Source organism: Sphaerodactylus townsendi, linkage group LG08, assembly GCF_021028975.2.
Source record: "Sphaerodactylus townsendi isolate TG3544 linkage group LG08, MPM_Stown_v2.3, whole genome shotgun sequence".
Classification (NCBI taxonomy): Eukaryota; Metazoa; Chordata; class Lepidosauria; order Squamata; family Sphaerodactylidae; genus Sphaerodactylus; species Sphaerodactylus townsendi.
Genome location: NC_059432.1, coordinates 28,521,724 through 28,549,413, shown reverse-complemented (window position 1 = coordinate 28,549,413; position 27,690 = coordinate 28,521,724). Strand labels below are relative to the sequence as shown.

Here is a 27,690-nt window from a genome sequence, read left to right as displayed (position 1 = left end):
CCATGCCTTTCAACTCTTCCCTCTGGGAATTCAACACGAACAGCAAGGAAGATGCAGAGTGGTCAGAATTATACTGCTCCAAGGTCAGCGAAAAGGCCGCAGACAAGGAGCCAAATCATCAAAAAACATGGATCCTGTTCAACAGTACTGAGTTCCAGTTGAGACACTAACTTTACAAGGTGGTTTGGTAACCCATTCAAGGACTCTGGACCAGAGTGTAAAAGGAAAGATTCAGCAATAGAATATAAATATCTAACTTTGTTTCTAAATTTTCCATTTTAAACACAAAACACAATAAGCAGTAGTTCCTATCAGCTACAGAATGCAGAATGTGTGCAACTCAACATTTCTTTCCAGATGTTTGGGCATCAAAAATGCTTTAACCCCTTATAAAGCACATGCACTAAAAGAAAAATAAGACAAATTCAACTCAAAAGAGAACGACAGGATTAGTGGGCTTGCTTGAATGTTATATCCTCCCAATGTCTGCCAGTCACATTTGACTGCTGAGTCAAAAGAATGAATTTAAGGCCACAAAGTACTTTTTCTGCACATCTGTTTTGTTTCTTTGTATATCGGGTCTTGAGATGGGAAGGTGGATACTATAGAATGGAATAGCGTTAACATATTAGTCGCCATCCATAGATGCTAATTAGGTTTCAGTAATATTATTAATTTATAGTAAAGCTTTTATGCTATTGTATTATTTGTAGTTTTAAAATGGTTGTCAGCTGCCCTGAGCCTGATTGCAGCTAGGAATGGGCAGGACAGAAGTTTAATAAAATAAATGTTTTTAAAAATCTTTAAATAAATAAAATTATCTTGGACCTTTCAGGTTGAGTAGGACGGTAAACTCCTCCCCCCCCCCCAAAAGTTACCTTGATTTTTTGCTCAGTTTTATTACAGATTTTAGTTGCAAGGACAGTTACTTTGTCTTGAACATTGTCAGTATGTACTGACAGTTTCTTGCCAGAATCTCAAGAAGATTAAGAATTTTTGAAAGCTTGACTTTTATTAGTTCAAAAGATGCTGGACCAAGACAGGGATAACTGGGTTGAAATCCCTACTTACTATCAAAGTTACTGGTGACTCTGGACCCGCTTCCCTCTCAGCTTCACCTACCTCAAAATTGTGATGAGAAATAAACCTGCGGCTCTCCAGATGTTCATGGACTACAAATCCCATCAGCCCCTGCCAGAATGGCCAATTGGCCATGCTGGCAGGGGCTGATGGGAATTGTAGTCCATGAACATCTGGAGAGCTGCAGGTTGCAGACCCCTAATCTAGGAGGAGAGAATACACACTATCTTGTAATCCTTACAGGAGGAGTGTAATCCTTACAGGAGGAACTTTTGTAACAAAATTATTGGACCCCTGCTCATAAGTTTTAAGTCTTTAAGAGGAAAAAAACTGAAATCAAAGTTTTTATGGTCACTTTCCCATCTTGAATACTCCAGCAGAATAAAACAGTGATTGTTCTCAGGACGGGAACGAGTTGGCAGGAAACTATGGTCAATTTAAAATTGGGGGAAAGAGAAATACATCCAGTTCCTATTTAGCAGTTTTAGCCTGATTATTTTATCAGCCACTTGGCCTAAGGTCTTCTTGGATCCGGGTGCTGTGCCTAAATTTTCTCCCTCTGGCCATCGTAAGAGACTGCTTTCCTTCTAAGATCACATCTTCCCATATTGCTTGTGAATAAGTATTTTGTTTTTTTTAATCCAGTTTCTTGCGGCATAAGGTTATTACTGAAGAGAGGTGGCATAGTGTAGTGGTCGTAGTGTCTAAGATCACGTTGGTCCACACTGAATCCCCACGCTGCCATGAAAGTTTGCTAAGTAATTTCAGTCCAGTCTCAGCCTAATTTATCTCACATGGTTGTTGTGGGAATGCAATGGAGAAGGAGACAATGTTCTAAGCCAAATTACGGCATAAAACGAAGTGAATAAAATATCCAAGAAGAACTTAATAGCATGATTCCTTTTCTTCTCCAGACTTTAGTTTCTATATAAACACACATTAGTTTGCCTATATTGCTCACAATAGTTTTAAAATAATCCTTAGCTTCAGCACCACGAGGTTGCAAATTTAAAGCAAAAATCATAGAAGCAGTATGCAGTTCTTATGCTGCAGGAGGGAAAGTCTCTTCTTAGTGACTAGAAGTAAAAACTAATCTGTGGACCTACCTAGCCATTCAGGGAAGCCATAGAAAAGTTATATTTTTACTAATCAAATCCCTTCTTGACCCACCTTTCAAATTTAACACCATTGCCTTTCCTTTACATAGCCTGCCTTCCCGTACCCCAATTCTTTAGGGATTTATCTTTCAAGAAGCCCCCTGCCAAGCAAAGAGAGGTAAGAATTTACCCCAGAATGGCAGCAAGGAGGAATGACAGTGCTATGGTATCACATGGTGTTCTAGTCTCAAGTTTGAGAATCCTCCATGTTAGGGCCTTGTTGCTGGACAACAGTTTGTGGATGGGCAAGTCCCAACCTTGGCACCACAACCACTGCCTACCAATCTCTCCTATGCCTTTTCTTTCCAGGTGACTCAGGGGAAAGTGCAGATTCTCCAGATGCAGCTGGTGAAGAGGAGCCCATTCCATCTCTTAAAAGAATCTTCCAAAGCCCTAACTATTGAACTGCTTACTGCTTTTTTTTAATTTAAGAGCTCAGTTCCAGTTGGGGTTCAAAGCAACAAGAAAATTAATGTTCAGGTTAAATTCCCGGTTGCTGAAAAAAATCTCCCTGATTTGTTTGATTTGACTCCTTGGTTGCAAGTTTAAATAAACATTGCTTTTGTTAGCGTTGGTTTGTACAGCAAAAGGGGAAGGCTGTTTTAGAAGTGAAGTCCACATGAGGCTTGTTGCTTTAAGAAAGAAAAGGATATCTTTTATTGTTAAGGAATGCCATATTGTAACAGGAAAGGAAGAATAGTCGTTTTCCCTGCTCACCTTGGCTAGGAGAGATGCTGAGAGCACGTCTTGCCCTTACGGAGGTTATACAAAGAAGTGGAAAGAGAAAGAGATTCCTGGAACAAAGGAAGTCCCTGAGAGTAGCACTCTGGGTGAAGGAACAGTAGCAGAACAGACAAGAAGATGGCTAGAGGAATCTGATTTCTCCACCTTACTAGCTCTACTGTCCCCCTGGCAGTGTTTAGAACAAGACATTGTACCGTCCTTCACTTCCAATATCCCCTTCTCAATGTCTCGTGGACAAGTCTGCAAGATTTGTATTTTCTTGCAGGGCTGGAAAACAAGCTCTGAGGCATGGTTTGATATCAGCTGTCATTTCTCCTGTGCGGCAGTGCATCCTCTCGATGAACTTATCTTGCAAGTCTCTCACCATGGATGCTTTACATTGATGTGCTTGGAGCATGCATTCACTTTGGATTGGAGAGAACTTGATGCAACTCCAGCTTAAGCCTAACAGGTTCTTTTCCAAAACAGGCTGCAGCCTCTTGGTTACAGAAATCACACCCTCCTGAAACAAAGGCTATCCAGAAAAGGTTTCGCAAACTTTTGGCAAGTCCCAACCTTGGCACCACAACCACTGCCTACCAATCTCTCCTATGCCTTTTCTTTCCAGGTGACTCAGGGGAAAGTGCAGATTCTCCAGATGCAGCTGGTGAAGAGGCTGCAGTTTATGGGATAACAGAAACACCCGCCGTGGATTATTCTTTATTATAGTGCTCAGAACATAGTGTAGAATATCCAAGTGTTTTAAAATGGAGTTATGCAAGTGCTGTATCTTTTCGCATCACAAACTGCAGGCTTTTAAGCTGATGAAGGAGTGAACCCCAGAAGCTGCTCTATGGGCTTATACCTCCATTCGTCTGCTTCTAGTTCTTCAACTAAACCAGCAAGTTTTTCCATCCGAGCAACTTGCTGATCTACAAAAAGAAAAAAAAATCAACTGTAGTTTGCATTCGACTTTCAGTTAAGCTTCCTAAATACTTTTAAAGTCATAAAATAGCTTTTGCATCAGACAGTTACAGGAAAGTTTCATTCTATACATCAGTAAACCAGTTTCAACCTTCCACAGTTTAATTTTTTAAGAAGAATTTACACTTTTATTTAAATAAGAACAACACAATTAGCTGTGACTGTTACACAAGACAATACACAAGAATAACCTCCTATTCAATATTTCCCCAACCTATCCTTTCACCTACTCCATCTAATACCCCCCGCAAACTCACATTTTTTTCATGTTGCTCTTGTTCTGAACTAAGAATTCCAAACACTTTTACCAAACATGATTTTGCTTTTCCATACTGTCCTTTCCCTCAAAGGTAACTAGTCCATTAGAATGAAGCTTCCTCAGCAATTCCAGATGCCCAATGGACAGAGAGGGTCCTAAGTCATTCATCTGGGCACAAGAGTTGTGACTTTTCATGAATATGCTGCTCCCTCCTGTGAGTTGGGATGCCAAAGCTGGTATATGTCTGTCCTAGCTCTGGTAAACAGTTTAATCAGTATAAATGGCTTTCAGAACCTGTAAGAGATCACTTTCTTGCACCGATCAGAAAAACTATCAGTCATCAAAACTCTCCCTCTCCCAAAAGCAGCACCACATTAATTATAAAAACAGGAGCTGAGCAGATGCATCATGCCAAGATGTTTCACAGAAAACAGATTAAGATGACCAAAGACAGCCACACCACACCACTCATTACTGTGATTAGCCGACTTGATCTTGGCAAGAGATGCAGTCTAACAGTACTTGTTAGACACTATAGAAGCAGTGTCTATCTATGAAAGTCCCAAACACATGTTACTGACACCATGCCCCTCGTTGTGAAACAGCCCCCACCCCAGTTCCCCAGGGGGGTGGGGAGAATATTTCGGGTCTTCGAAGAAAAGTTACTTTCTGCCTTAGTGAGATAAACTGTTGCTCCCTAGATTAAAATAAGACTGGTAGCCTTACAAAATTTAAGGAGAGCTGATTTGTTTAAATCATTCCCAAGGAAGCAGACTACAAAACAGCAGCTGCTCAGTAATCTTATTTATTTATTTATTTATTTATAATTACATTTGTATACCGCCCCATCCCCTGAGGGCTCTGGGCGGTGAACAACAAAATAATATTCCAGAACAATAATAACAATAAATAATCAATATAAATATACATATTTAAAACATGAAACTACAGCATTCCACTTGGCGTCCAAAATTTAAAACTATCAATAAAAACCCCTCCCAAAAGAGGGGGCGGTAGATCTAATTACAGCTCCTAAGATGTTAAAAGGGAAAGACAAAGAGGGCGCTCACCCTCAATGGCTGGCCTCCCCAAAAGCCCGGTGGAACAACTCAGTCTTACAGGCCCTGCGGAACTCTCCAAGATCCCGCAGGGCCCGGACAGCTGGAGGGAGAGTGTTCCACCAGGCAGGGGCCAGGGCCGTAAAAGCCCTGGCCCGGGTGGAGGCCAGCCGTGTCATTGAGGGGCTGGGAACCACCAGCAAATTGTGTAGGGACATAGTCTACCTGGACTGATGGATCCATCTGAAGGATTCTCAGCCAAGCTCTTGATCCACAGAATGTGGCCAAAACAGTAAATGACATCGTTCCATATACTGAGATGATGTGCCAGATGACAGGCTCATCATCTTCCTCAACACTATAAAGAGCACTTTAGAAATATCTCCCCCCCCCCCCCCCCCCATCTTGATGGCACTTCAGGAACATCAACTGACCATATACCCCATGAGCCAGGAGGGAGAGATACAGAGATCTGATATGGAAACAACTGATCTCAGAACAGTGTGTGTTTATTAATGGCAAAATCATCCCTCACGAGGCTTCTCGCTGTAAGTGCAGAATTCCTGTCACTGATACATACAGTAAAGCATAACGTATAATGTTGTCTTCCCAAGGGCTAGATTGCCTAGGTGAAACTGCAAAAATAATGGCTTTTTAGCAAAAGGTGCTCTCACTGGATGTAAAAGTAGAACACCCATCTGTGAAGTTCCACAATTTGCAGCAAGGTGTATTACTAATGTCCAGGTTCTACTGGAAACAGAACCACTGACACTTGCCACTATGTTGGGTGAAGATCTCACCCATTATTTATTACATTGTCCAATATATGCATCTCATACTGGCTTCCTTTTTGTTCAATGTTAATCCATCTATCATCCTTATGGTTGTTACTTTCATATTTTTGTCAATCAGGATAAGGGGAGAATTCACTCTTACTAAAGATTGCTGTTGTGATGGTATTAATGCTGCGTTAGGATTTTTAAAGTTTCATTTTATATTGTGCTATTCAGCTGTTTATATGAGTGTACTTCTACAACCCATGGCTTCAACTTAATAAACTCATTCACTCACTATGTTGGGTACTCACCGTGTTTCACTTGCTTTAATGTGGATGCAACCTGGTAGCTGAAAACTGATTCACAGAGGAATCTCTCCGAACCATCTAGAAGAGAAAAGCAATTTAATGCTGACATTTTTATTACACACCCCAAAGCTGTACGTCCTCTCTGCACTCATCTAAACTGTATGACTTTCTCCTTCCCCATCACAGCACCATCTAGTCACTGTAGCTTTCTTTCTGAAGCTTAACTTGTAGTCTGGATTCATTCAGTATTATGTGGCAAAACGTATTTACCAGCTGTTTTCAGAGCTTCAGAAGAACACATTCCCATACTGTTTCCACCGGTGTTATGTCAGCCACCTTAGAGATCACTGGTATAAAGTGAAGCATAAGGCATAAACATTTCAACCCTCAACCAAAGCAAATGTTCTCTCAAGAGTTTCCATTATTGTTTTAAACCACAAGAGGATTGTGAAAAGATCTGAGCAGACTTCTTGATCTCCCCAATCCCTTCCCTTCTTAGAGGTTTCCTCTTTTGAAATCACAGATGACCGCGTTGAACTTTCTGGGCAACTCCGGGATTCGCCTCCTGCTCAGCTGCCCTAAGGGAGAGAGACTGCTGACTGCCTCCGACGGCTTCATATGGGAACCAGTTGACTCAGCAGTGAGAACACAGCCAGCGCTGGTTAAGCCTTGGCTCCTGCCAAGAAGCAAGGCACGTTTCAAGAACAATGGTGCATTTGGCTCCTTCGATTGCATCAGTGAGGCGTAAAAATCCAGACAGAACAGGCTCTTCTCCCTTCTCAGGGAGCAACAGTTACAAGGGCCAGTTCAGACACCATGGTGACCCCCACCCCACCCCAAAAAACCCTACTATTGTATGAGGGACTGCTAGGGAAGTATGCATATGACATACCAGGCTGCAGTCACACAGGGGACCAAATTACTTATCTGTGATTTCACTACTTTTGTGTTAATTATTTGGACTATTTCTGTTGGGAGAAAGGCACAGTGGTTAAGAGAGGTGGACTCTAACCTGGAGAACCGGATTTGATTTCCCACTTCTCTACATAAGCGGAGGACTCTAAGGAGAACTGGATTTGATTCCCTTCTTCTCCACATTAGGGGAGGACTCTAATCCAGAGAACCAGGTTCGATTCCCCACTTCTCCACATGAGCAGTGTACTCTAATCTGGAGAAGCCAGGTCTGATTCCCCATTCCTACACATGAAGCCTGCTCAGTGACCTTGGGCCAGTCACAGAACTCTCTCAGCCCTACCTACCTCACAAGGTGCCTGTTGTGAGGGGTGGGGAAGAGAAGGTTATTGTAAGCAGCTTTGAGAGTCCTTTCAGTACAGAAAACAGGCTCTAAATACTCTTCTTGAAAATAAACACAGAATAAGCAAACAATAGCAACAGTGCATATGTTTGCAACTACTCTTTGAACAGTCATTCACAATTCCATAGTTGCTGACACACCACAACAATCCAGGTAGGCAAGTTAATACACTTTCCAATTATGCCAAGGCGACCCAGAGAATCCATAGCCAATTTGAATGGAGGTTGCATCACTTCAACATGCCATCCCCTGGGAAGACAAGAACAGCGTCCTCCTCCAATCCAAACTTTGCACACAGGCTGCGTGCTCCCTGCAGCCAGGCTTCTGGGGCAACTGCATTATGTGCCACTTCAGCTGCTGACTCTCAATGCTCCAATCACTGCAGAGCAGAAGTAGAGAGCTGCTGACACCTTCCCCGAATAGCCCTACATTTGTGAGGGAGGAAAATTAATTCTCAGCTAATCTTTTTTTATGCCGAGTGTCTCTAAGTCAATCTCCTTAAAGTACAAAGCGACACCCCCTGGCCCTTGAAAGAAAACTATTCACAGAAACGCTGCGATTTCAATCAAGCACCCAAGAACAGGCTGGGGAAAAAAATGGTAGGCACATTTCAGCCCAAAGAGAATCTATTTTACCAGGTATGGCCATTAAGACAAGTTATGGGCCAATTGGCCATGCTGGCAGGGGATGATGGGATTTGTAGTCCATGAACATCTGGAGAGCCACAGGTTGCAGACCCCTGGCCTGGAGGCTCTGCCGGCTGAAGAAGCAGCCTGGTGGGGTGGGCCTGAGGGGAGGGGTGACCAGCTGGCATGCGCCCAGGGACATGTGACCCTACATGTCCCCGTGAGCACTCCGCCTCTGTGCAACAGGGAAGAATATCCAGACAGCTGCCTTCCTGAAGGATCATGCATTACACAGTGCAGCACCTCAAGGCAGAATCCTGAAGTCAACAGGAATGCTGGTATCCTCAGCCATTCTTTAGTGGGCAGCACATGCAGACACTGCGGAGAGCTGACTGAGGATATGTGCTTGTCACACACACACACACAGCTTCCACCCTTTTAATTACCAATCCATCACTAGTACAGACCATCCCATAATCATCAGGACCCATTTTGCATGATGTTCAAACAGTCACATTGCTTCTTGGAAACAGTGAACTAGTCATTGCTCCCCCACAGAGAGGAACCTTAAGGTGAGTTAGTATCAGCTTTAGCCAAGTCCACCTCTCCTGCACAAAAAAGGCCAATACCCCAGAACACTTCCATGTAAAAAAGACCTGCTGAAGAACAGGCCATATATCAGAGTACCTGGCCTTGGATTTGCATATTATTGATGGTGGTGTAGTGGTTGAAAGCAGTAGACTCTAATCTGGAGAACCAGCTTTGATTCCCCGCTTCTCCACACGAGCAGCAGAGCTTTATCTGGTGAATCAGTTTTGTTTCTCCACTCATCCACATGAAGCCTGCAGGGTGACCTTGGGCTAGTCACAGCTCCTCAGAACTCTCTCAACCCCATCAACCTCACAAGGTGTCTGTTGCGGGAAGAGGCTGGGAAAGGAATTTGTAAGCCCCTTTGAGTCTCCTTACGGGAAAGAAAGATGGGGTATAAATCCAAATTCTTCTTCCTCTCTTCTACAATTGAAGCCGGGGTTTGGCTTCAGCTGCATTTCAGTCCCTTCCTTCTCTACCATACAGATGCCTTCTGTTCAGAACACTTTGATGGGTGAGTTGGAGTCCACAACGGGGACTCCAACTCATCCGTCATTTTCCGAGGCAAAAAGAGCACAATATACGTGTTCATTAAATGGACAACTCAGGTTGCCGAAGTGCCCGATAGCCCAAGGCTGCCAAAGCTTGGGTGCTAAGCAGGGTTGGTCGCATTCAGTCCTTGGATGGGAGACCTCAAAGGAAGACGGGGGTGGGAAAAGGTTGCTATATGGGGGAAGGCAATGGCAAACCACCACAGCTCTTCTCTTGCCATAGTTGGACTTGCCATGACTCAGTTGCAACTTAATGGCACATTCTTCTTCTGGTTTGTTTAACTTGTGGGGTGGGGGGGGGGTGAAGGAGATTAGGAGATGTAATTGCGCTCTGAGGCACTCATGGTGAGGAGGGAAAGAGAATTATTAGAGCAGTCCAGTTCAGAGTGAATGGCTATAAAGCTGACCAAAACCGTATTAAAGCTGGAGAGTGTGTGGGGAGGGGGGAGAGGAAATGCCACCTGTCTATCGGAGGTGTGAAACAGTTTTTGTGCATATCCTTCCCATGACTGCTGATCCGTTTTACTACGCATTTCTAAAATTATTTGCCAGCTACCTCGAGAGTCCTTCTAAAGAAAAAGCAGAGCGTACAATAATCTAAGGCCCCTGTTGCAAACCTCTGAATTTCTTACTTGTGTGTGCCTTTGTCTGAGACACAGGCAATTACAGTCCCTAGAGCTGGTGGGCTGATGAGGGCTATGCCCCCAGTTTTCCGACAGGAATGGGTTCTGCCTCATACTCACAGCCTGATCATTTCACTTGGGGATGGGAAACAGCCTGAACTTCGTATTGTCGAAGGCTTTCACAGCCGGATTCAACTGGTTGTTGTGGGTTTTCCGGGCTGTGTGGCCGTGGTCTGGTAGATCTGGTAGACACAGCCTGGAAAACTCACAACAACCAGCCAGAACTTTAGCAACAGTGCTCCAAAGTGTGAGTGTGCATGCTGTCCTCCAGAGTAATGTGTAGCTCAGCTGACTTCATGCCTATTCTGCATTATCCAGCCTGCACAGCACCGGGCTTCTTCTTGCTTTAGACTGACAGGCTGTGAAAATATTGAGCTAGGGAGGAGGGCAGCCAGCCAGTAAGGTCCTGCCTCCCAGATGGACTGAAGGTATTTGGGTCTGGGGGCAAGATCCAGAACTATGTGCCTTGGTGCTTATGAGTGCTTCAGCCTGCAAGAGAACAACTAACATAATGTAACATGCAAGCTCTACTAGGACACGTCCTGCTTAGACATAATAAGTGTCTTCTCTTCCCCATGAGTAGTTTAGAAGAAGAAGAGGAGGACGAGGAGGAGGAGTTTGGATTTATATCCCCCCTTTCTCTCCTATAGGAGACTCGAAGGGGCTTACAAACTCCCTTCCCCCCTCACAACAAACACCCCGTGAGGTAGGTGGGGCTGAGAGAGCTCCGAAGAACTGTGATTAGCCCAAGGTCACCCAGCTGGCATGTGTTGGAGTGCACAAGCTTAGTTGGTTCACCAGATAAGCTTCCACAGCTTAAGTGGCAGAGCGTGGAATCGAACCTGGTGCTCCAGATTAGAGTGCACCTGCTCTTAACCACTACACCACGCCAGGGGATCAGAGCAGCCGGGTCACAATGCCAGGTGCTGACAATGGTCTGGTCTGGTGGGAGTGAGAAGGGTGAAAAAAGCCATCCCACACATTGTTGTTCTGTTTGGGCAGCGGAAAGAACAAGGGGGATGATGATCCAGTGTTATTTTCTAGATATATCTTCCTGGGCTCCCTCCCAGTTTGTGGAACACACAAATTCATTATTTTAAAAGACTCCCACGTACAGCTGACCTCCAATGCGCAGGCAGGACAAACTCGGCAACACAGTAGTAAGGTCAGCGTCCCAGTTGAGATAAATGATGCACTTAAGGCTGCCAGAAGCTGCCAAATGCAGGTTGCAAGGGACAAAAAAAGCCCTTCCAAGGACAAAACATCTTGTTTCTGCCAGACGGCACTTCTATAACTCAGCAAAGTAAAGCTGCAGGGGCATCAATGCCTAGCAATTCATTGTGAGCCACCTAGTTAACCACAGCACCTTTAAATCTAATTATTTCAGCATGGCTTTGAAGTTTTTAACTTTTGCCTGGGCTGTGCCCACTCGAATTATTTCTGATATAAAATAACTCTGCAGCGTGCAGCTGACAAGTCCGCTATATATTTCCACGCTCAGAGTGTTGCCGCTAACCGAGCCAGAAGAACTGCTTGACTCAGAAATCAGCGGCAGTCAGTCTTCTCGCAGTCCCTGTCTTTTTGCAAAGCGGGTGAAGAACGTGCTTGATCGTTTAAAAACCATCACGTGCGCTGCACGCTCTGACCACCACGAGCTGTCCCGCACTCCATGACATTTCTGCCTGTGCAGAACAATCTGAAATGAAATCATCTTTAAGTCAGAATTGTCCACACCAAGTCTAAGAAGTCACTATCTGTCTTCTGACAGCCAATCTTAAAATATATAATTGGCTAAGGGTTCAAACATCTGATGACGAACCCTTAGCCATTCCAACCTCCTCCCAACCAAAGTCACTCCATTCCCCCTACCCTAATCCATCACCCCAAACCTCACCTTCATATTCATACAGAATGCTGGTGTGATTTTTACAGTCAAAGGACACCCTCTCTCCTCCTCAGTGCTCCATAAACCTCTAAAGAAAAACTGCTTTTCACAAGAGAAGGAATGATAGCAGCAGTGGTGAATAGTTAGATGGCGATGCTTCTTGATCCTGTTATGTCTTATGCATAAAGAGCACTTCCATCTCCATTTCTTGGGTATTTTTTTCAACCAGAAATCACTCTTAACGGCAGTAGAAATATTTGACTATGAAATGGTAACTGCTTGCAAAGTGTTTCTGAATTTATTAGCGGCACATTTGCCCACGTTTCTGCAAAGAAGCTCACGATGACGGATGTGGTTCCTACCGCTCCTCCATTTTATCTCCACAACATTTCTGAGAGGCAGGTTCAATAAATGGAGAATGACTGACCCAAGGTCACCCAGTGAATTTCACGACTGTGCAGGAATCTGAATCCTCATCCTAAGCCCATATTATTAAACCACAGGGGCTCAGTATTTTTCGGTTTCCGTTTCAGAAATGATTATTTCAGCCAAAGCAGCTAAAACAGTGGTGGCGAACCTATGGCACGGGTGCCAGAGGTGGCACTCAGAGCCCTCTCTGTGGGCACGCGCGCCCAGAGTCCATCATGTGGGGGGGGGGGCGCGGAAAATCTACCCCACACAAACACATCTAGGCTGACCTGGGCACGATCCTTTACCTGAGAGTAAGCTCAGTTGATGGCAATGGGACTTGCTTCTGAGTAAACCCTCCTACGGTCGTGATTCACCCATTCGAAGCATTACACGTTTGCTTCACCAAGCTTACTCCTGAGTAACGCGCACCTCGGAGCCAACCATTTTTCCTAAACTAAAACCTCAGTATTCAGGTTAAATTGCTGTGTTGGCACTTTGCGATAAATAAGTGGGCTTTGGATTGCAGTTTGGGCACTCGGTCTCGAAAAGGTTCGCCATCACTGAGCTAAAACAAGGGTGTACAGAAACGGCTGTCAATGGCAAAAATTAAGGGCATGTTGAATTTTAAACCCTGCAGCTGAATAGCACCTCCTTTCGTGGGTGAATTATCTAACATACTGAAAGGCCCCACAGTCTGTCCTGAGGGGATAGTACAGGGGTCTGCAACCTGTGGCTCTCCAGATGTTCATGGACTACAATTCCCATCAGCCCCTGCCAGCATGGCCAATTGCTGATGGGAATTGTAGTCCATGAACATCTGGAGAGCCACAGGTTGCAGGCCATGCTGGCAGGGGCTGATGGAAATTGTAGTCCATGAACATCTGGAGAGCCACAGGTTGCAAACCCCTGGGATAGTAGAACAAACACATGCTTCAGATTCTAGGAAGGTGTATAGATGCAAAGACGGCACAATTCCCAAAGAAGCAGTTATGACAGTTCAATGAATGAGTACATAGTAATTTGTCTTCCCATAGCGACTCTGGAATTCAGAGACACTTTATGCAACACAATATACCAGGAGGGATTCCATCTCGTTATGCTATCACACTTTCTCAAACCACTGGTGAGAAGGAAAGATGCATCGAAATAACTACATCTCCTTCTTGCATCGGAGTCCTGCAGACCAGTGACAGGTTAGCCAGAATTCATGTAGCTTAAAAATGTAAGGCAGCTTTGTCCTAGCTAGGATAAGTCTCAATTTCTAGGGAGTCACTTTGACAACCATTTCCCTTTGCCTAAATTTGAATGAGTAATGATCAACAGAGAAAATCGATCACATCATGCCTGGGACCAACAGCTTGGGATCGATCACACATACAGCACAGTCCAAACAACGAGTCTAACCCAATGAAACAAAATCTTATTCAGTAAGTGAATATTTAAAGATAACTGAGAATTCACATATTTTTTTAAAAAAACATGGTATTGCTCCTCCTGTCTCGATCCTAAGAATTAAACATGAGGAAAGATGGTAAAAATGTACGCAGAAAGGAAGGAAAAGAACCAAACAACCAAAAACCATCCAGATCCATTATGGTTAGGATTGACAAAGGTAGAGGTTTGCAACCAGATATTGCCAACCTAATAATAAAATGCCCAGTATTTCTGGTATCAGACTGGGAACATCCAGTATACCAAAAGGTACCTCTTCATATTACTGATTCTGACTGAGAACCGGGCCAGGGAGGTAAAAGGAGCAGCTAGGGAGTAGCCAGTGCTCTCCAATGCATCAGTTCTTCAAACTCAATTTTCATTGGGCACAAGACCTGGCCCCAGGTTCTAGAGGTAAGGTCTGCCACCCACTGACACAGTGGCCCTTTCAAGTTGTGCTGGGGATCATGGCACACTTTCTCTCTCTCCCCCGAGAGGCCTTTTCAAAAATTGTTTTCCTTTTATAATTTCAGAAGGGACATAATTATCTTTTCTCTCTCAACTGTGAGCATCCAAAATTAATTAAAATAGAACTTCCCAAGACAACTTTCCAAGATGATAAGCATTTTCTCAATATTTAATGAAAATGATAGTTGTGCTCTTCCTGACTTTCCGATACAGAATTAAAATGGTACATTGGTACTTACCCTGAAGGGACCTTCTCCTGGTAGGCGATGAGGGCATCTTGGATTGGGTGATTTCCAACCTATACTCAGGGAGGCAGAACTAAATGATGTCACTTCCTGTAGAGGCTGGAATCCATCTTAGATCCCCAGTATTCCGTTGACTCAGCAGTGAGAGAAAAAACTCTATTATCTTAAGAAGTAGAACAGGAAGTAACGAGAACAACATAATAACGAAGAATAACATTGAAAACAAACATCAAAACGTGAGGAACTCCAAGTATTTTATAACTAACTACCCCGATCCATAGATCATAATAATAAACGAAGGAATGATTAATTTTGGAGACTGCATAGAAAGTGCTGGGAGGGCCAAGATGCCCTCATGCAGCCTACCAGGAGAAGGTCCCTTCAGGGTAAGTACCAATGTACCGTTCTCCTGGAAGCGATCTCAGGCATCTTAGTTGGGACCTCCCAGAGCAGTGTCCCGAAATGGGTGGGAATGTTAGTCTCCAAATATATGTTCGAGCACTCTAGTTCCAAAAGCGGTTTAGTTAGCCGCCATGGAGCATAACCTGTAATGTCTGATAAAAGGAGGATGAAGAGGACCAGGTGGCCGCCCTACACACATCCTCCAGAGGAACCTGTCATCTGAATGCCGCGTTAGTTGCGGCACTCCGAGTGGAATGAGCCGTGATGCCGCTAGGCACAGGTATGTGAGATGCTTTATATGCCTCGGTAATGCACATTCTGAGAGTGTAACTGAGTGCAGCCTTGGACATCTGAGCTCCCAGATTAGGCATGGTAACGTTTATGAATAGGGATTCAGTCCGTCTGATATTCTCTGTTCTGATGATAAATGTCTTGAGCTCCCTACGGACATCTAAGGTGTGCCAAAGGATTTCTTTGGGATGTGAAGGACTTGGACAAAAGGTGGGGATGATCACCTCCTGCTTCATGTGGAACCTGGAAGCAACTTTTGGAACAAAGGTGGGATCCAGCCTCATGACTACTCTGTCCTTGTGAAAGATGCAGAGCTGGGAGTTGACAGATAGGGCCTGCAACTCTGAAATTCTTCTGGCTGTAGTGATGGCAATCAGAAAGAGAAGTTTCATGCGAACCCATTTCAGATGCACGGAACGGATGGGCTCGAAGGGCGGTTTGGTGAGAGCTGAGAGCACGATGTTAAGTCTCCATGAAGGGAACCGATGGACTATCGGAGGTGGTTTTTGTAGAGACCCCTTTGAGGAATCTAAGTATATCTGGGTGCCTGGACAGTGGTAGTCCATGAACCTTGGGCCAAACAGTCGTGGCTGCCAGCTGTCTGGGAAGAGTAGACCTTCTTAGGTCCTTTCCGTAGCCGACCTGGAGAAACTGTAAAACCGGAGGGACAGAAGGTCTCAGTGGGTCGATCCGGGCCTCTTGAGCCCAGGAGAGGAAGGTCCTCCACGAAGAGTTATAGATTCGAGAGGTTGATGGTCTGCGGGACGCGATGATTGTATTGATGACCTGGCCGGAATAACCTTTTTTGGTTAGGGCCTCCCAGCTCAGCGCCAAGCGGTCAGACAAAACCACTTGGGGTTGGGATGGACCACGGGTCCCTGAGAGAGCATGTCCACGGGCATAGGCAGCCTCAGAGCGGAAGTTGCCAATTGAAGGATTGAGGAGAACCATGGTAAGCCTGGGCCACCAGGGTGCTACTAGAATTACGTCGGCTTTCTCTGACCAGACCTTCCTTATGAGGTTCGGGGGGAGGGGGGTAGGTGGATAGGCATAGAGGAGCTCCCTCGAAGCCACGGAGCCCGTCCAGTGCATCTACTGCTAGTGCTTTCGGGAATGAAAGTATCTGGTGAAAAATCGAGGAAGTTGTGCATTTTGGCGGAGGCAAAGAGATCGACGGTGGGACAACCCGAGGGTTTGAGTGATCAGTTGGAAGATCGTCGGGATGGAGCTTCCACTCTGCTTCCGTCACCGATTGGCGGCTTAGCCAGTCCGCCTGAACGTTGAGATTCCCCTGTATTTTCTCTGCTGACAGCGCTATGAGATGTTTCTCAGTCCATTTCAGTATCTCTACTGTCTGTAGATGAAGGCGAGGGATCTGGACCCGCCCTGATTGTTTAGATGGGCCTTTGCGATGTTAGCCGGTTCGGACCAAAAGATGACAGCCCTGGATCTGAGGCTGGAAGGCCTGAAGCGCCAAGAGAATAGCTTGCAACTCTAAGAAGTTGATGGGCAGTCGTGTTTGGGTCATCGTCCAGAGACCTTGTGCTATATTGTCCTCCAAGGATGCCCCCCATCTGCGAAGACTCGCGTCTGTGAACAACTGCATTCGATGAGGGTAGATGAAGACTTTCCCTTTGGAAAGGTTTTTCTGATGAGACCACCAGCGAAGACTGTAGCGTAACGGCTCTGTGATCTGGAGTGACCTGTCTTCCTTCATCATGATCGGTATTGGTGAGGCTGGAGAAACTGTTGAAGGCGCATGGAACCTCCCCCACTGCAACATATCGATAACAGAGATGAAGAGACCCATCAGTCTGGCTAGCTGAAGAAGGAAGCTCTCCTGGCTGGGGAGGAAGACCGCTACCAACCTCTGGATCTTGAGAATTTTGGACGACGGAATGAACCGACGCTTGTGTACTGTGTCTATGGTCGCCCCGAGATGTTCCATTCGGGTGGCTGGAATCAGGGAACTCTTTTGCAAGTTGACTATAAACCCGTAGTGACGAAGGGTAGTCAGGACGACATCCAGGTCTCGAAGGGCTTGTGTTCTGGACCCGGACCGAATCAGGATGTCGTCCAAGTATGGGTGGATATGAAGACCTTGTTCCCGAAGAGCCATGATAGGTGCCAGAAGGAGCTTTGAGAACACTCTCGGGGCTGTGGCCAGCCTGAAGGGGAGAGCCTTGTACTGGTAGTGTTCCGACTGTGACGTGAACCTGAGGAACGTCTGTGGAGTGGGTTGATGGGGACGTGAAGATATGCTTCGGTCAGGTCAAGAGATGTTAAGTAGTCGCCTGGGCGAAGAGCCTCCACTATGGATCTCAAGGTTTCCATCTTGAAATGGCGTAGGCGCATGAATCTGTTCACGTACCGCAAGTTCAGGATGGCACGCCAGTCGCCGTTCTTTTTGGGTACTGTAAAGAAATGTGAGTAAACACCGCAAGAACGCTCTGAGATGGGTACGGGTTCGATCGCCCGAATACTCAGTAGATGGAGAATGGCTTGCTGTGTTCTCTTTAGTTTGTCTGGATTGCATTGGGGGGGGTAGGTCCGGAATTTGGATCTTGGAAAGGTTGAAAATTCTAGGAGATAGCCGTGTGTGACGACCTCCTTTGTCCAGCGGTCGATATGGTCGCCCACCCACCGGTGTTGAAAAAATTGCAGACGACCACCTACTGGAACGTGAGTGTAGTCAAGACCTGGGCGGTCGCTCAGGTTGGAAAGGTTTGCCACCTCTATTGGTTTGTCTAGAGTAGTTGGGACGAAAGGAGCTGCCAGAGAATCCTCTTCTACGAAAGGAGTAGTGTTGCTGTTGAGGTTGTTGAGAAAACCACTTTCTGCCATCTCTGGGGAGTTCGTGCAAGTGTGCGCTGAGTGCGAAATGAAGTGTAAGGTTTGTAGGTGGAGGAGCCCTGGTCTGGCCTAGCGTGCCTAGGCATAGATTTCTTGTTTCCCTTAGTCTCCCACCAACACAGCGTCTAAATCTTTGCCAAAGAGCCTGGAACCATGATAATGCGTAAGTAGACACCACCTGTTTTGAGTGGAAGTCTGCGGTCCAGGCTCTCAACCAGGCCTGTCTCGAACCACTACTCCCAAGGCTAATGCGCGGGAGACTAACAGGAGAGAATCAAGGTGGAATCTGCCCAGTAACTGAAACTGCTGTGTGTAGTCTCTCTAAACCCTCTCTGAGGCCTTGCGCTTCGGGAGGGATCATTGTAAGAAGCCTCCAAAGCCAAAGGATGGAGGCTCGGGCCATGGTGGAAGAAGGGGCTAGAGCCCTAATGGTAAGGGCAAGTCTGTCATGAATCCTTTTCAGGAAAACGTCGGCCCTGCGGTCTGCGGCATCCCTTAGGGAACCCTCCCCGTCCTTGGTAACTAATCCACCAGATTGGAGGGCAACCACAGGTGCATCAATTAGGGGAGTTTTAATGATGTTATGTATGTGTTCGGGCAGTATATATAGACTCTTGAGATGTGACGGGCAACTCTTACTAGCCTCCAGATTCACCCATTGCTTTTTTAAATTCTTTTCAAAGTACTTTCGGGTAGTGGAAAAGCTTCTGGGACATCCACTCCGTCTGGGGGGAAGAATTTTTGTAGGCCCCTTTAGGGACACCTTTAACCTGTTCTCTTGGAGGGATGGGGAGACCCTCAGGGTCCTCTCAGCGTCTCTGCTGAATCCTGGAGTTCTAAGGAAGTGGAAATAGTTTTGACATAATCAAGGCTAAATCCTCCCTTTCCTAAAAAATCTGATAAGTTTTTGCTTTTGGCTCAGCGATGTCCTCCTCCCCTTCAGAGAAATGCTCTGAGGAATGTCCCACTTCCACCTCACTGAATTTCCCTCCTCCCCACTTATTCATTAAGGGGATCTCTATAAGTGGAGGTGGAGGGCTGGGAGATGGTGGGGGGGATTGGAAGAAGAGCTAGATGAACGTCTGCGTCTACCACCCCTCCTAGAACGGGACCTGCGTCTCCCTCTGCGTCTACTTTCTTTTTTCTTGTCATGGAGGGAGATCTCTCCCTTATTGCAGCCCTGAACATACTCATTAGCTTCGGGAGCAGGCATGCTAGCCCAGGATGCAGGGTCTGAAAAGGGTTGGAGCAGGTTCGCTGGGGACTTCCCTCCCCACCGGGCCCCTCTGATCTTGCCTGAGTCGCGAAGATCTATGGGGAGACTGCAGAGGAGGCCGTTTGATCATCCGCTCGCTCCTGGGTCCCGCTGGCCAGCTCCCAGCGCCACCGCCCGCTGGCGTGGCTAACATAAAATTGGGGCGTGGGGGGGAGTGCGGAGCTACACCTTCCCTTGTGACCCGGACTGGGGCGCTGGTGCTCCTGCGCCTTGGCATAGCCAGGGAGGCTCTAAGCGTTCTTGTAGCTGCAGGGGCTTTGTTCTTTCCGGCCTGCGCCATCTCCTGCAGAGGCGCCCGAAGCCGTGGCCGCCCGCCCGCCCGCCGATGCGGCAGAAGAAGAAGTGGTGAGCCTCAGCCGAGGACTCCTGACTGTTGCCCTTCTGATGCCCCCTTCGGGTTGCTGCCGGAGTGCCCTCTGCAGCGGTCTTGCCAAAAGACTCGAAGCGGGGGTGAGAAGGAGCGAGAGTAGATTCCATGGGCTGACCATTTTAAAGCTGACCCGTTAAGGTAGGAAAAACTGACAGTTGGAAAAAACTGACAGGCTGATTCACAAACTGACAGGCTGATTCACAAGAGGACAGGAGCCGACAGAAACAGACACACAGAACACACGTGAGAATAGAAGTAAGCTGAGAGAAATAAGGTAGAAATAAGGTAGAAATAAGGTAGAAAAATACAAGTAGCTTGGAGCCCTCTCACAAGCACTGCGCTCCCTGCTAGGCAGGAAGTAATACTGGGGATCTAAGATGGATTCCAGCCTCTACAGGAAGTGACATCATTTAGTCCTGCCTCCCTGAGTATAGGTTGGAAATCACCCAATCCAAGATGCCGGAGATCGCCTCCAGGAGAACAGCCATTTTTGAAGTGCACATCTCCTAGTTAAATACTAACCTGAAAATTCCACATAGATCCTTCAAAGCGGGGGGGGGGAGGAGACAGCAGCTGCGTTGCCTCCCATTCTGCTCTTTTGCCCATTCTTCCCTCTCTCTGTGCTGTGGGGTATCACTAATCCCATTAGATACAACAGGTCGGAGAGAAAGCTGGGTGAAGGACCACTAGAACAGCCCCACTCAGAGGGGCTGGGATGCTCCCCCTTTATGAGCTTTGAGGTTTTGGGACAGGCAGTCTCCAGGTTAATACATGGCAAACCTTGTAAATGTGCCATATAATTAACTGGAGTAAATCTTGGGAGGAGGAAGATTCAAACAGTGCATAATGAGCATTCCAAATCTCAATAGACTGGCGTTCTCTTTGCAGGCATGGTCCTGCTGACGCCGCAACAATCAATATGGGTCACGATAACAAACTCAATCCAACTTTAGTGCTCATGTGGAGCACACCCCTTCACTGTGTACTGAATTACGGCCAGCCAGCCAGAACTAACACTAACTCTCCCTGGTCTGCACAAAAAGAAATAATGATCCACAACCGAACAGAGGTACCAGATCGGACTTTCTTACACTGAGCAGAGTTCTCTTAGCCACATGAACTCAAATGACAAAAACAAACAAGAATAAACAAGTTACCTTCTAACATTTCCCCAGCTCCTTTGGGGTATGTAAAGAGAGCCTTCCGTGGTATGGCAAGGTCTGAGACACTGAACCCCGATCCAGTTACAGAGCTTCCACTAACGCCACCAGCTGAGGAGGATGAAGAAGAAGCAGCCATTTTGCTTCGTGAGGACCTGAAGGCAAGAGACAAATCCCACGTTAGAGAGAACAGATCTTCACCAGCACACCAAGCACACCAACTACTAATCTGAATGCAAATATAGAAGAAGAAGAAGAAGAGTTGGATTTATATCTCCCTTCCTTCCTGTAAGGAGACTCAAAGGGGCTTACAAACTCTTTTCCCTTCCCCCCTCACAACAAACACCCTGTGAGGTAGGTGGGGCTGAGAGAGCTCCAAAGAACTGTGACTAGTCCATGGTCACCCAGCTGGCGTCTGTTGGAGTGCGCACGCTAATCTGAATTCCCGCCACAGATAAGCCTCCACAGCTCAGACGGCAGAGCAGGGAATCAAACCCGGTTCCTCCAGATCAGAGTACGCATATACTTGAATGCACAGCAGTGCTCAACACACGCACCATGTACGGCGGGTCCAAATTAAACTGTTGTTACTAGACAGCCATAATGTATCATTTATTTTATGTGTGTGTTTACATCCTTTATTGCTTCGTGCTTGCATAGTTTGATGTACACCATGTGAGATATTCATGGGGAAAGTTTGGCTAGGAAGTGTCATGGGAAAACAGGACATTTTGTTTGCATAGTGATGATGGAAAAATAGATCCAAATTAACAGAAGACATTTGCTAAGCTTGGCTTGAAGCAAACTAGCATCAGACGACAGGGGATAGCAATCCGTGCAGTGCAACTAATCACTCCTCATTTGTTTACTCACCGGTACTCCATTTATACCATGACTTTTCCCTCAGAGCAGCTTACACTGTTCCCATTTCCTCCATTTCTGTGAGGTAGATTGGGATGAATATGCATGGCTGGCACAAGATCACTCAGCATGCTTCCATGGTGAAGCAGGGATTCAAACCTGTCTCTCAGATCCTAGCCCAGTGCTCTATCATTACCCCACACTGGCTCCTGTAGATACCGATATCCATAGTTATCAAATACATACATCCAGGCAAAAGATTTCTCCTAGGTTTGAATGGATATGGACATATTTATCCTAGACTTTCTCTGCCCCTACCTTAAATTAAATTATTACAATTAGAAAATTACAGAACACACAGAGTTACAGATTGACATTCTAATGCTATATAAATCTATCAACGATTTCAGTGAGACTTGAGCGCTTTCCGAACAATGAAGATAAAATGTTTCCAGAACATTTTCAGAACTATTGTTTCTGTGGGTTTGGTCCGCATTCCACATTTTGCAGATGTTTTAACTCACCAAAATAAAAAGTTTCAGGTAATTTGCACTGAAAACGTTTTCAGTTTAAACACACATACATACACACATGGGATTCGATGCTTTGAAGATCTGAATGTTCATAGACATGACGATTTTCTTTTTTAAAAAATTAGTTAATTTTTACAGTACAATTGACAAACAAAATAGAAAAATATGAAACAGAAAAAAAATTCAAGATCAACAAAGACAAAACAGAAAAAAGATCTAATAATCTACCAAAGCTATAGCTATAACATGCTGGGTCTTGAAATTACAAATCTAGTATTATCAGAGAACTGTTACAAAATCTTAAAATTCACAACCTTCTATCCACTGGCTCTGCAGAATTAATACTAAATAACCTCTTATATCTTAATCATTAGCGAGTTAATAATCTTCCAGTTATTATTATTTTTACATAATTGATTCAGCTTCAAATAGGAAATAAAGTTCCCATTTCTCATCAAATTCATGTTTTGACTGTCTGTTTACAAGGTTTGCTTGTTTAGCCATCATAGCATATTCTCTGATTTTATCTTCCCAAAGTTCTGTATTAAGATCTTTATCAGTTTCCCAACAAAATGCAATTATTACTCTTGCTGCAGTTAATAAGTGCCAACATAGTTCGTTAAGCTTCTTAAGGTTTTCCAGTAAGATACCCAGTAACATCGTTTTGGCAGTACGGGGAAAAGTTAATTTGATTTTTTTTCTTTTGCATTTTCATGTGTTCTTCTATCCAATACTTCTTGATTTTTTTTAAAGTCCACCACATGTGGAAGAAGGACCTGACCTCTTCATGATACCTCCAGCAGAGACCATCACTTTGTTTAGTCCGGGAGTTATGTACCATCTATAAACCAATTTATACCAATGACATGACAATTTTCCTGTGATCTGATTGCATATCAGTGTTGCTGCCTTTTCTTCTTAGTCTCGATTGGTAGCACAGTGTCAGTGCCTTTTCCCCTCAGCTTCCTGTTTCGTTTCAGGGGCAATTTTAGCTGCTGACCTCTGTTTTGGTTTGAGCACAGATCTTTGCAGTGCTTTTGTGATGGAGTTGGAGGGTTTGGCTGTGTTGATCTTGTTGCAGCTTCTGCTGATTTTGAATGCGAATCTTCAGATGTTTCTGAGGTTCTACCACAAGATGCCGAGCTGGTGAGCAGAACTGCTGTACCGAATGATCCACTCAAGGAGGCCAGGTACCAGCGCAACCATCAGGGCAAGGAAGTGGCAACAGCTGTCATTTCTCTCAGGAGGCATGGCACAGCTGGTTTGCCCTGGCATGCACTCCCACCCCTCATCGTTACTAGGTATGTCCCAGGAATCGTGACTGGTGGGAGAATATAGTTCTAGCTCTTTGGGGTGACAAACAGTGGCTCTGTAACTTCAGAATGTCTCAGCAGACTTTCATGGAGCTTGTGGAAGCCTTGCAGGGACATCTTCATCACCAGACTACCACGATGAGGCAGCTAATACCTGTGGAGAAGTTTGTGGCCATCACACTCTGGTACTTGGCCAATCCAACCCACCTATCGTGAGGTTCATGAACAGTTTGGGATTGGACTGTCCACTGTTGCTGAAATCGTGGTGGAGGTCTGCCTGGCAATAGAGGCTCAGCTGTACAGGAAGATAATTGGTCTTCATCCTGATGTGGCAAAGGTGTGTTGATTCTTACGTTTGTTGACCCTTCTGTCTCTTCTTCTGTTAGCCTCTTTATTTTAAATTATGCCTTCACCAAATAATTTATATTGCAGCCTTAGAACAGTGCTTCCTTTAATGTTTTCTGCCTACCTTGCAGTATGTCAGAAGTATTATTCTATACGTGAGCAGATACATATCAGAACAGTGCACCTACAACCATTTTTCATTATGTGATAGTACTTGTTATAGCATGTCCGTAAGAGATGACTCCCCATGTTAGAGTTCATTCCCCATCATTTCCATGTTTGTGTTTCTTTAAATTAAATACCCTTTGGTATGCAACTCTGTTTCCTAGTATTTGTGACATATCTTTTCCCTGGACAATTCCATTAATAATATTAAGTTCCTACAGTGATGTTGGACTCTTATATATCAACGACTGTGTTTTCTGTGACAGAGAACAAACAGTAAGCTTTGGAAAAGAGGATGCATTGTGATGCCAAAATTGCAAGGATGACTTTTTAAAGTGTTTACTAACAGTACTTTCCCCTTAATCCATGGGTGATGGCTGGTTTCAGCCAATTAAGATTCCCACACTGTGCGGGAGCTCTGGTTGGCTCTCACCTTCCAATCTGGCATCCAGGAGGGAAGCCAGGGGAATATGCCAATTGCAAAACATTCTCCTCTGCCCTCCTGATGTGGACGACAGCAGCTGCTTCATTGATGCAGAGACTGGGCACTCTGGAAGGAATCACAACTCCTTTGTGTTCATTCATTCCAACATCTGCAAAGCGATGGACAATGGCTTGCATGTTCCAGGGAACCCAACTCCAACTCTACAAAGGGTCCCTATCTCACCAGTTACTCTGGCTGATGGTGCCTTTCCAATGCGTAGATGGCTCATCACATAATGCACGGGAGACGCAATTCAACTACCACCTGAGTTGGGCCAGAAACGTGGTGGAGTGTGCGTTTGGGAGACTGAAGGCAAGGTGGAAATGCCTCACAGCAAAGCTGACGGTCTTCCTTCAGTATGTAACTTCAGCCTGTGTGGTGCTGCATAGCATCTGTGAAGCAAAGGGCCATGATGAGATACCCAGGACTGGATTGCGACCTTTAGAGGCCCTAAGCACTGAAAAGATTATGGTACTTTCATATTCCGCATATATAATTCAAAATGAAAACAATAGTAAACTGTAATATATACTTATTCTAATGAATAAATATCATTAACTGGAAGGAATGGAGAGTTAAGCTACATGGGACAACATGGGAAATCCGCTATGAGGAACAATGGGAGAATTTTGCTATGTGAAAGAATAGATTTAAAAATAAATACTTTTAAAAAGGAAGGAGGGGGGAAAGTCACACTAAACTCCCCATTATTCTTTCCCCCAAAATGTAAGACCAACGTTTTTGCCTGCTCTGTGTTTGCAGGTTATCACACACACACACACACACACCCAAAAAAGAAAAGGATCAGTCCCCCCTTTTCTTTCAGAGCTGTACGACCAACCTTTTGTGGCTGGACTTTTTTACTGCACACAGTAAATCAAATCACAAGCCTTTATTGGCATAAAATAAACATACAAAATCAGCATACAAAATTTGCCCATTATTGCTCACAATTATAGACACTGGTACTAAAATACTAAATACTAAAATATATACATGGTCCTTCTGTAACTATAGGACATTCCTTCAGCTAAGTTAACTCACTTAAACGTCATCGGATACTGACAGAAGCTAGAAAAATTACTGCTGGCTATATGTGTTCATAATACATAGACATTGGTTGTTATTCATCTAGACTTACGTCTATTATTGTTAGCAGAAATTTTGCTACATTCTCACACACTGTGGGATCCATGTTGTTCAAAAGCATAGGTATCTTAAGAGCATCAGTTAGATTGTTATACAGAAATGGGATAAGTGCAGATTGACATTCTGATTTTTTGCAAAGAGCGCTACACAATGAAAGAGGGTATGATCGAGGTGTCTCCACCTGACCCATGCATGGACATAGCCTCCTCATGTTTATCAATTTGTTGATATCTGCCATAGAGCAGCATAGAGGCATTAAATTGAATCTGGCCAGTGTTAAAGCTCTTAATTTAGGGTTGGTGATCCGCTGTAAATAATTGTGTCCTTGTTCAATTGGAATAAGCAGGGTCAGGGAACACGTTTTCCTGCCAGCTGTTATCATATCCGATACTCTTGTTCTAATAGCTTAGTTTTCAAGCAGCTATATGCTTCTGATAGGGGAAAGAAGGGACTAAAAGCGACTCTAATGAAAAGCCAAGAGTGTTGATTTTTCCCTCAACTAGTTTCAGCCACCTAGAATTTGCATAGTCGGAAAGCATGAGGTGTAACAAACTGGAGTGATCCTGCAAATAGTGGATCACGTAGCCAGTATCTGACAGTTCTCAGCCAGGCCATCGTGGCATATGATGATATTTGCCCGAGTTCTAAACCTCCAGAACGTAATGTAATCTCTGCATTCACATATGAACTGTTTGCCACGTAGTCCGCTTGTTGATTACCCAAATTACAGTGGCCCGCAGCTACGGCAAGCAGAGTGCACAGAGAAGCCCCACCTCAGGAAAAGGCAGAACTTGTGAGGGGAGGTGCTGGAAGGGGATCAGGGTGAGTCTGATCATGGAACTAAAGTTCTAATCTCAACATACATTTGTGAGTGTTGAGATTATGCAGTTGGCTCCAAATGTATCTCTCCCCCTTGATCGCTATGCAGTCGACCACTCAAAAATATTTCGGAATGTTTTCAGAATGTTTTCAAAAAAGCCAAGCTCGATCGGCCAAGAGTAAATATTAAATTCCATATTTCAGGAAAGGAAAAACCTGAGTTGCTTTAATGAAGCCAAAATATTCAACATGGCTGCAGGATGAGCTGTCAGAGTACCATGCCATGACATCTGACAACAGAAAGGAATTACCACCACTTTGGTGTACAGTTCACATGGTTCTGGTGGAAGGCCACAGACAGATTGTGATCATGACCCGCATGTGGTCCTTTCAGCAATTTCTGAACTGGCTTTTCCAAACAGATCCTATGGAGGAAGGACAGGGCATGCCTGTAGAGGAGCAAGAGACTGTGGAGGAGGATCCTCAACCAGGTTAGACAAATCCTTACCAAAAGTTTTGCAGAAAATCACAGTTCTGTGACGAGATTAACAATGCCTTTCCATGGCTTGATCTGCCTGTTGGCACGGGACAGTTCTCCCCCCATTCCCCATAATTATGTGGCAACCCACAAACTACAATGCGTCTCTCTAGTTTGTCCTCCTTGTGGTCTCAATGCATTCAGTGAATGATTATTTGCAAATTCCTTTTTTGGTTCAACTGTTCAGGACCCTCAGGTGTAACCAGGGACGAATGGCCTAGGGATATGGGGATACCAATGTCCCCAGGCACACACCTTTCGGTCATGTGAGGGGGCGCCGGACACCTGGCCACATGATGAAATGGCGTGTGCACCCCTGCCGCAGCGCCCCACCACCCTCCCGGCCTCTGCCCTCCCCAGAGCCTGGGGAGAACAGGAGCCAAGCCGGCCTCCACAGACGTGCTTTTAAAAGTACGGGGGTGGGGCTTGGGGGTGGGGACCCCCCCGAGGCCCCCCCACAGCTCCCTGCAGCCCAGATTCTGCCTTCACCAGAGCCTGGGGAGAGCAGGAGCCGAGCTGGCCTCCAAGGACATGCTTTTAAAAGCACGTCCCTGGAGGCCGACTCGGGTCCTGCTGTAGGGAG

The 27,690-nt window shown here is 45.3% G+C and overlaps 1 protein-coding gene across 2 annotated transcripts in view; it reads right to left on the bottom strand.

Annotated features, from left to right (window-relative positions):
- Positions 1-3,665: 3,665 nt before the first annotated feature.
- Positions 3,666-27,690, bottom strand: part of ANAPC16 (anaphase promoting complex subunit 16) — a 34,410-nt gene continuing 10,385 nt past the window's right edge. For both annotated transcript variants that reach the window (XM_048504865.1, XM_048504866.1), the window contains exons 2-4: positions 20,898-21,055; positions 6,349-6,423; positions 3,666-3,892 (exon numbers count right to left, since the gene is read on the bottom strand). In XM_048504865.1, coding sequence (XP_048360822.1) covers positions 3,777-3,892; positions 6,349-6,423; positions 20,898-21,039 — 333 coding nt within the window. In that variant the 5' untranslated portion in view covers positions 21,040-21,055 and the 3' untranslated portion in view covers positions 3,666-3,776. The remainder of the gene's footprint in view (positions 3,893-6,348; positions 6,424-20,897; positions 21,056-27,690) is intronic.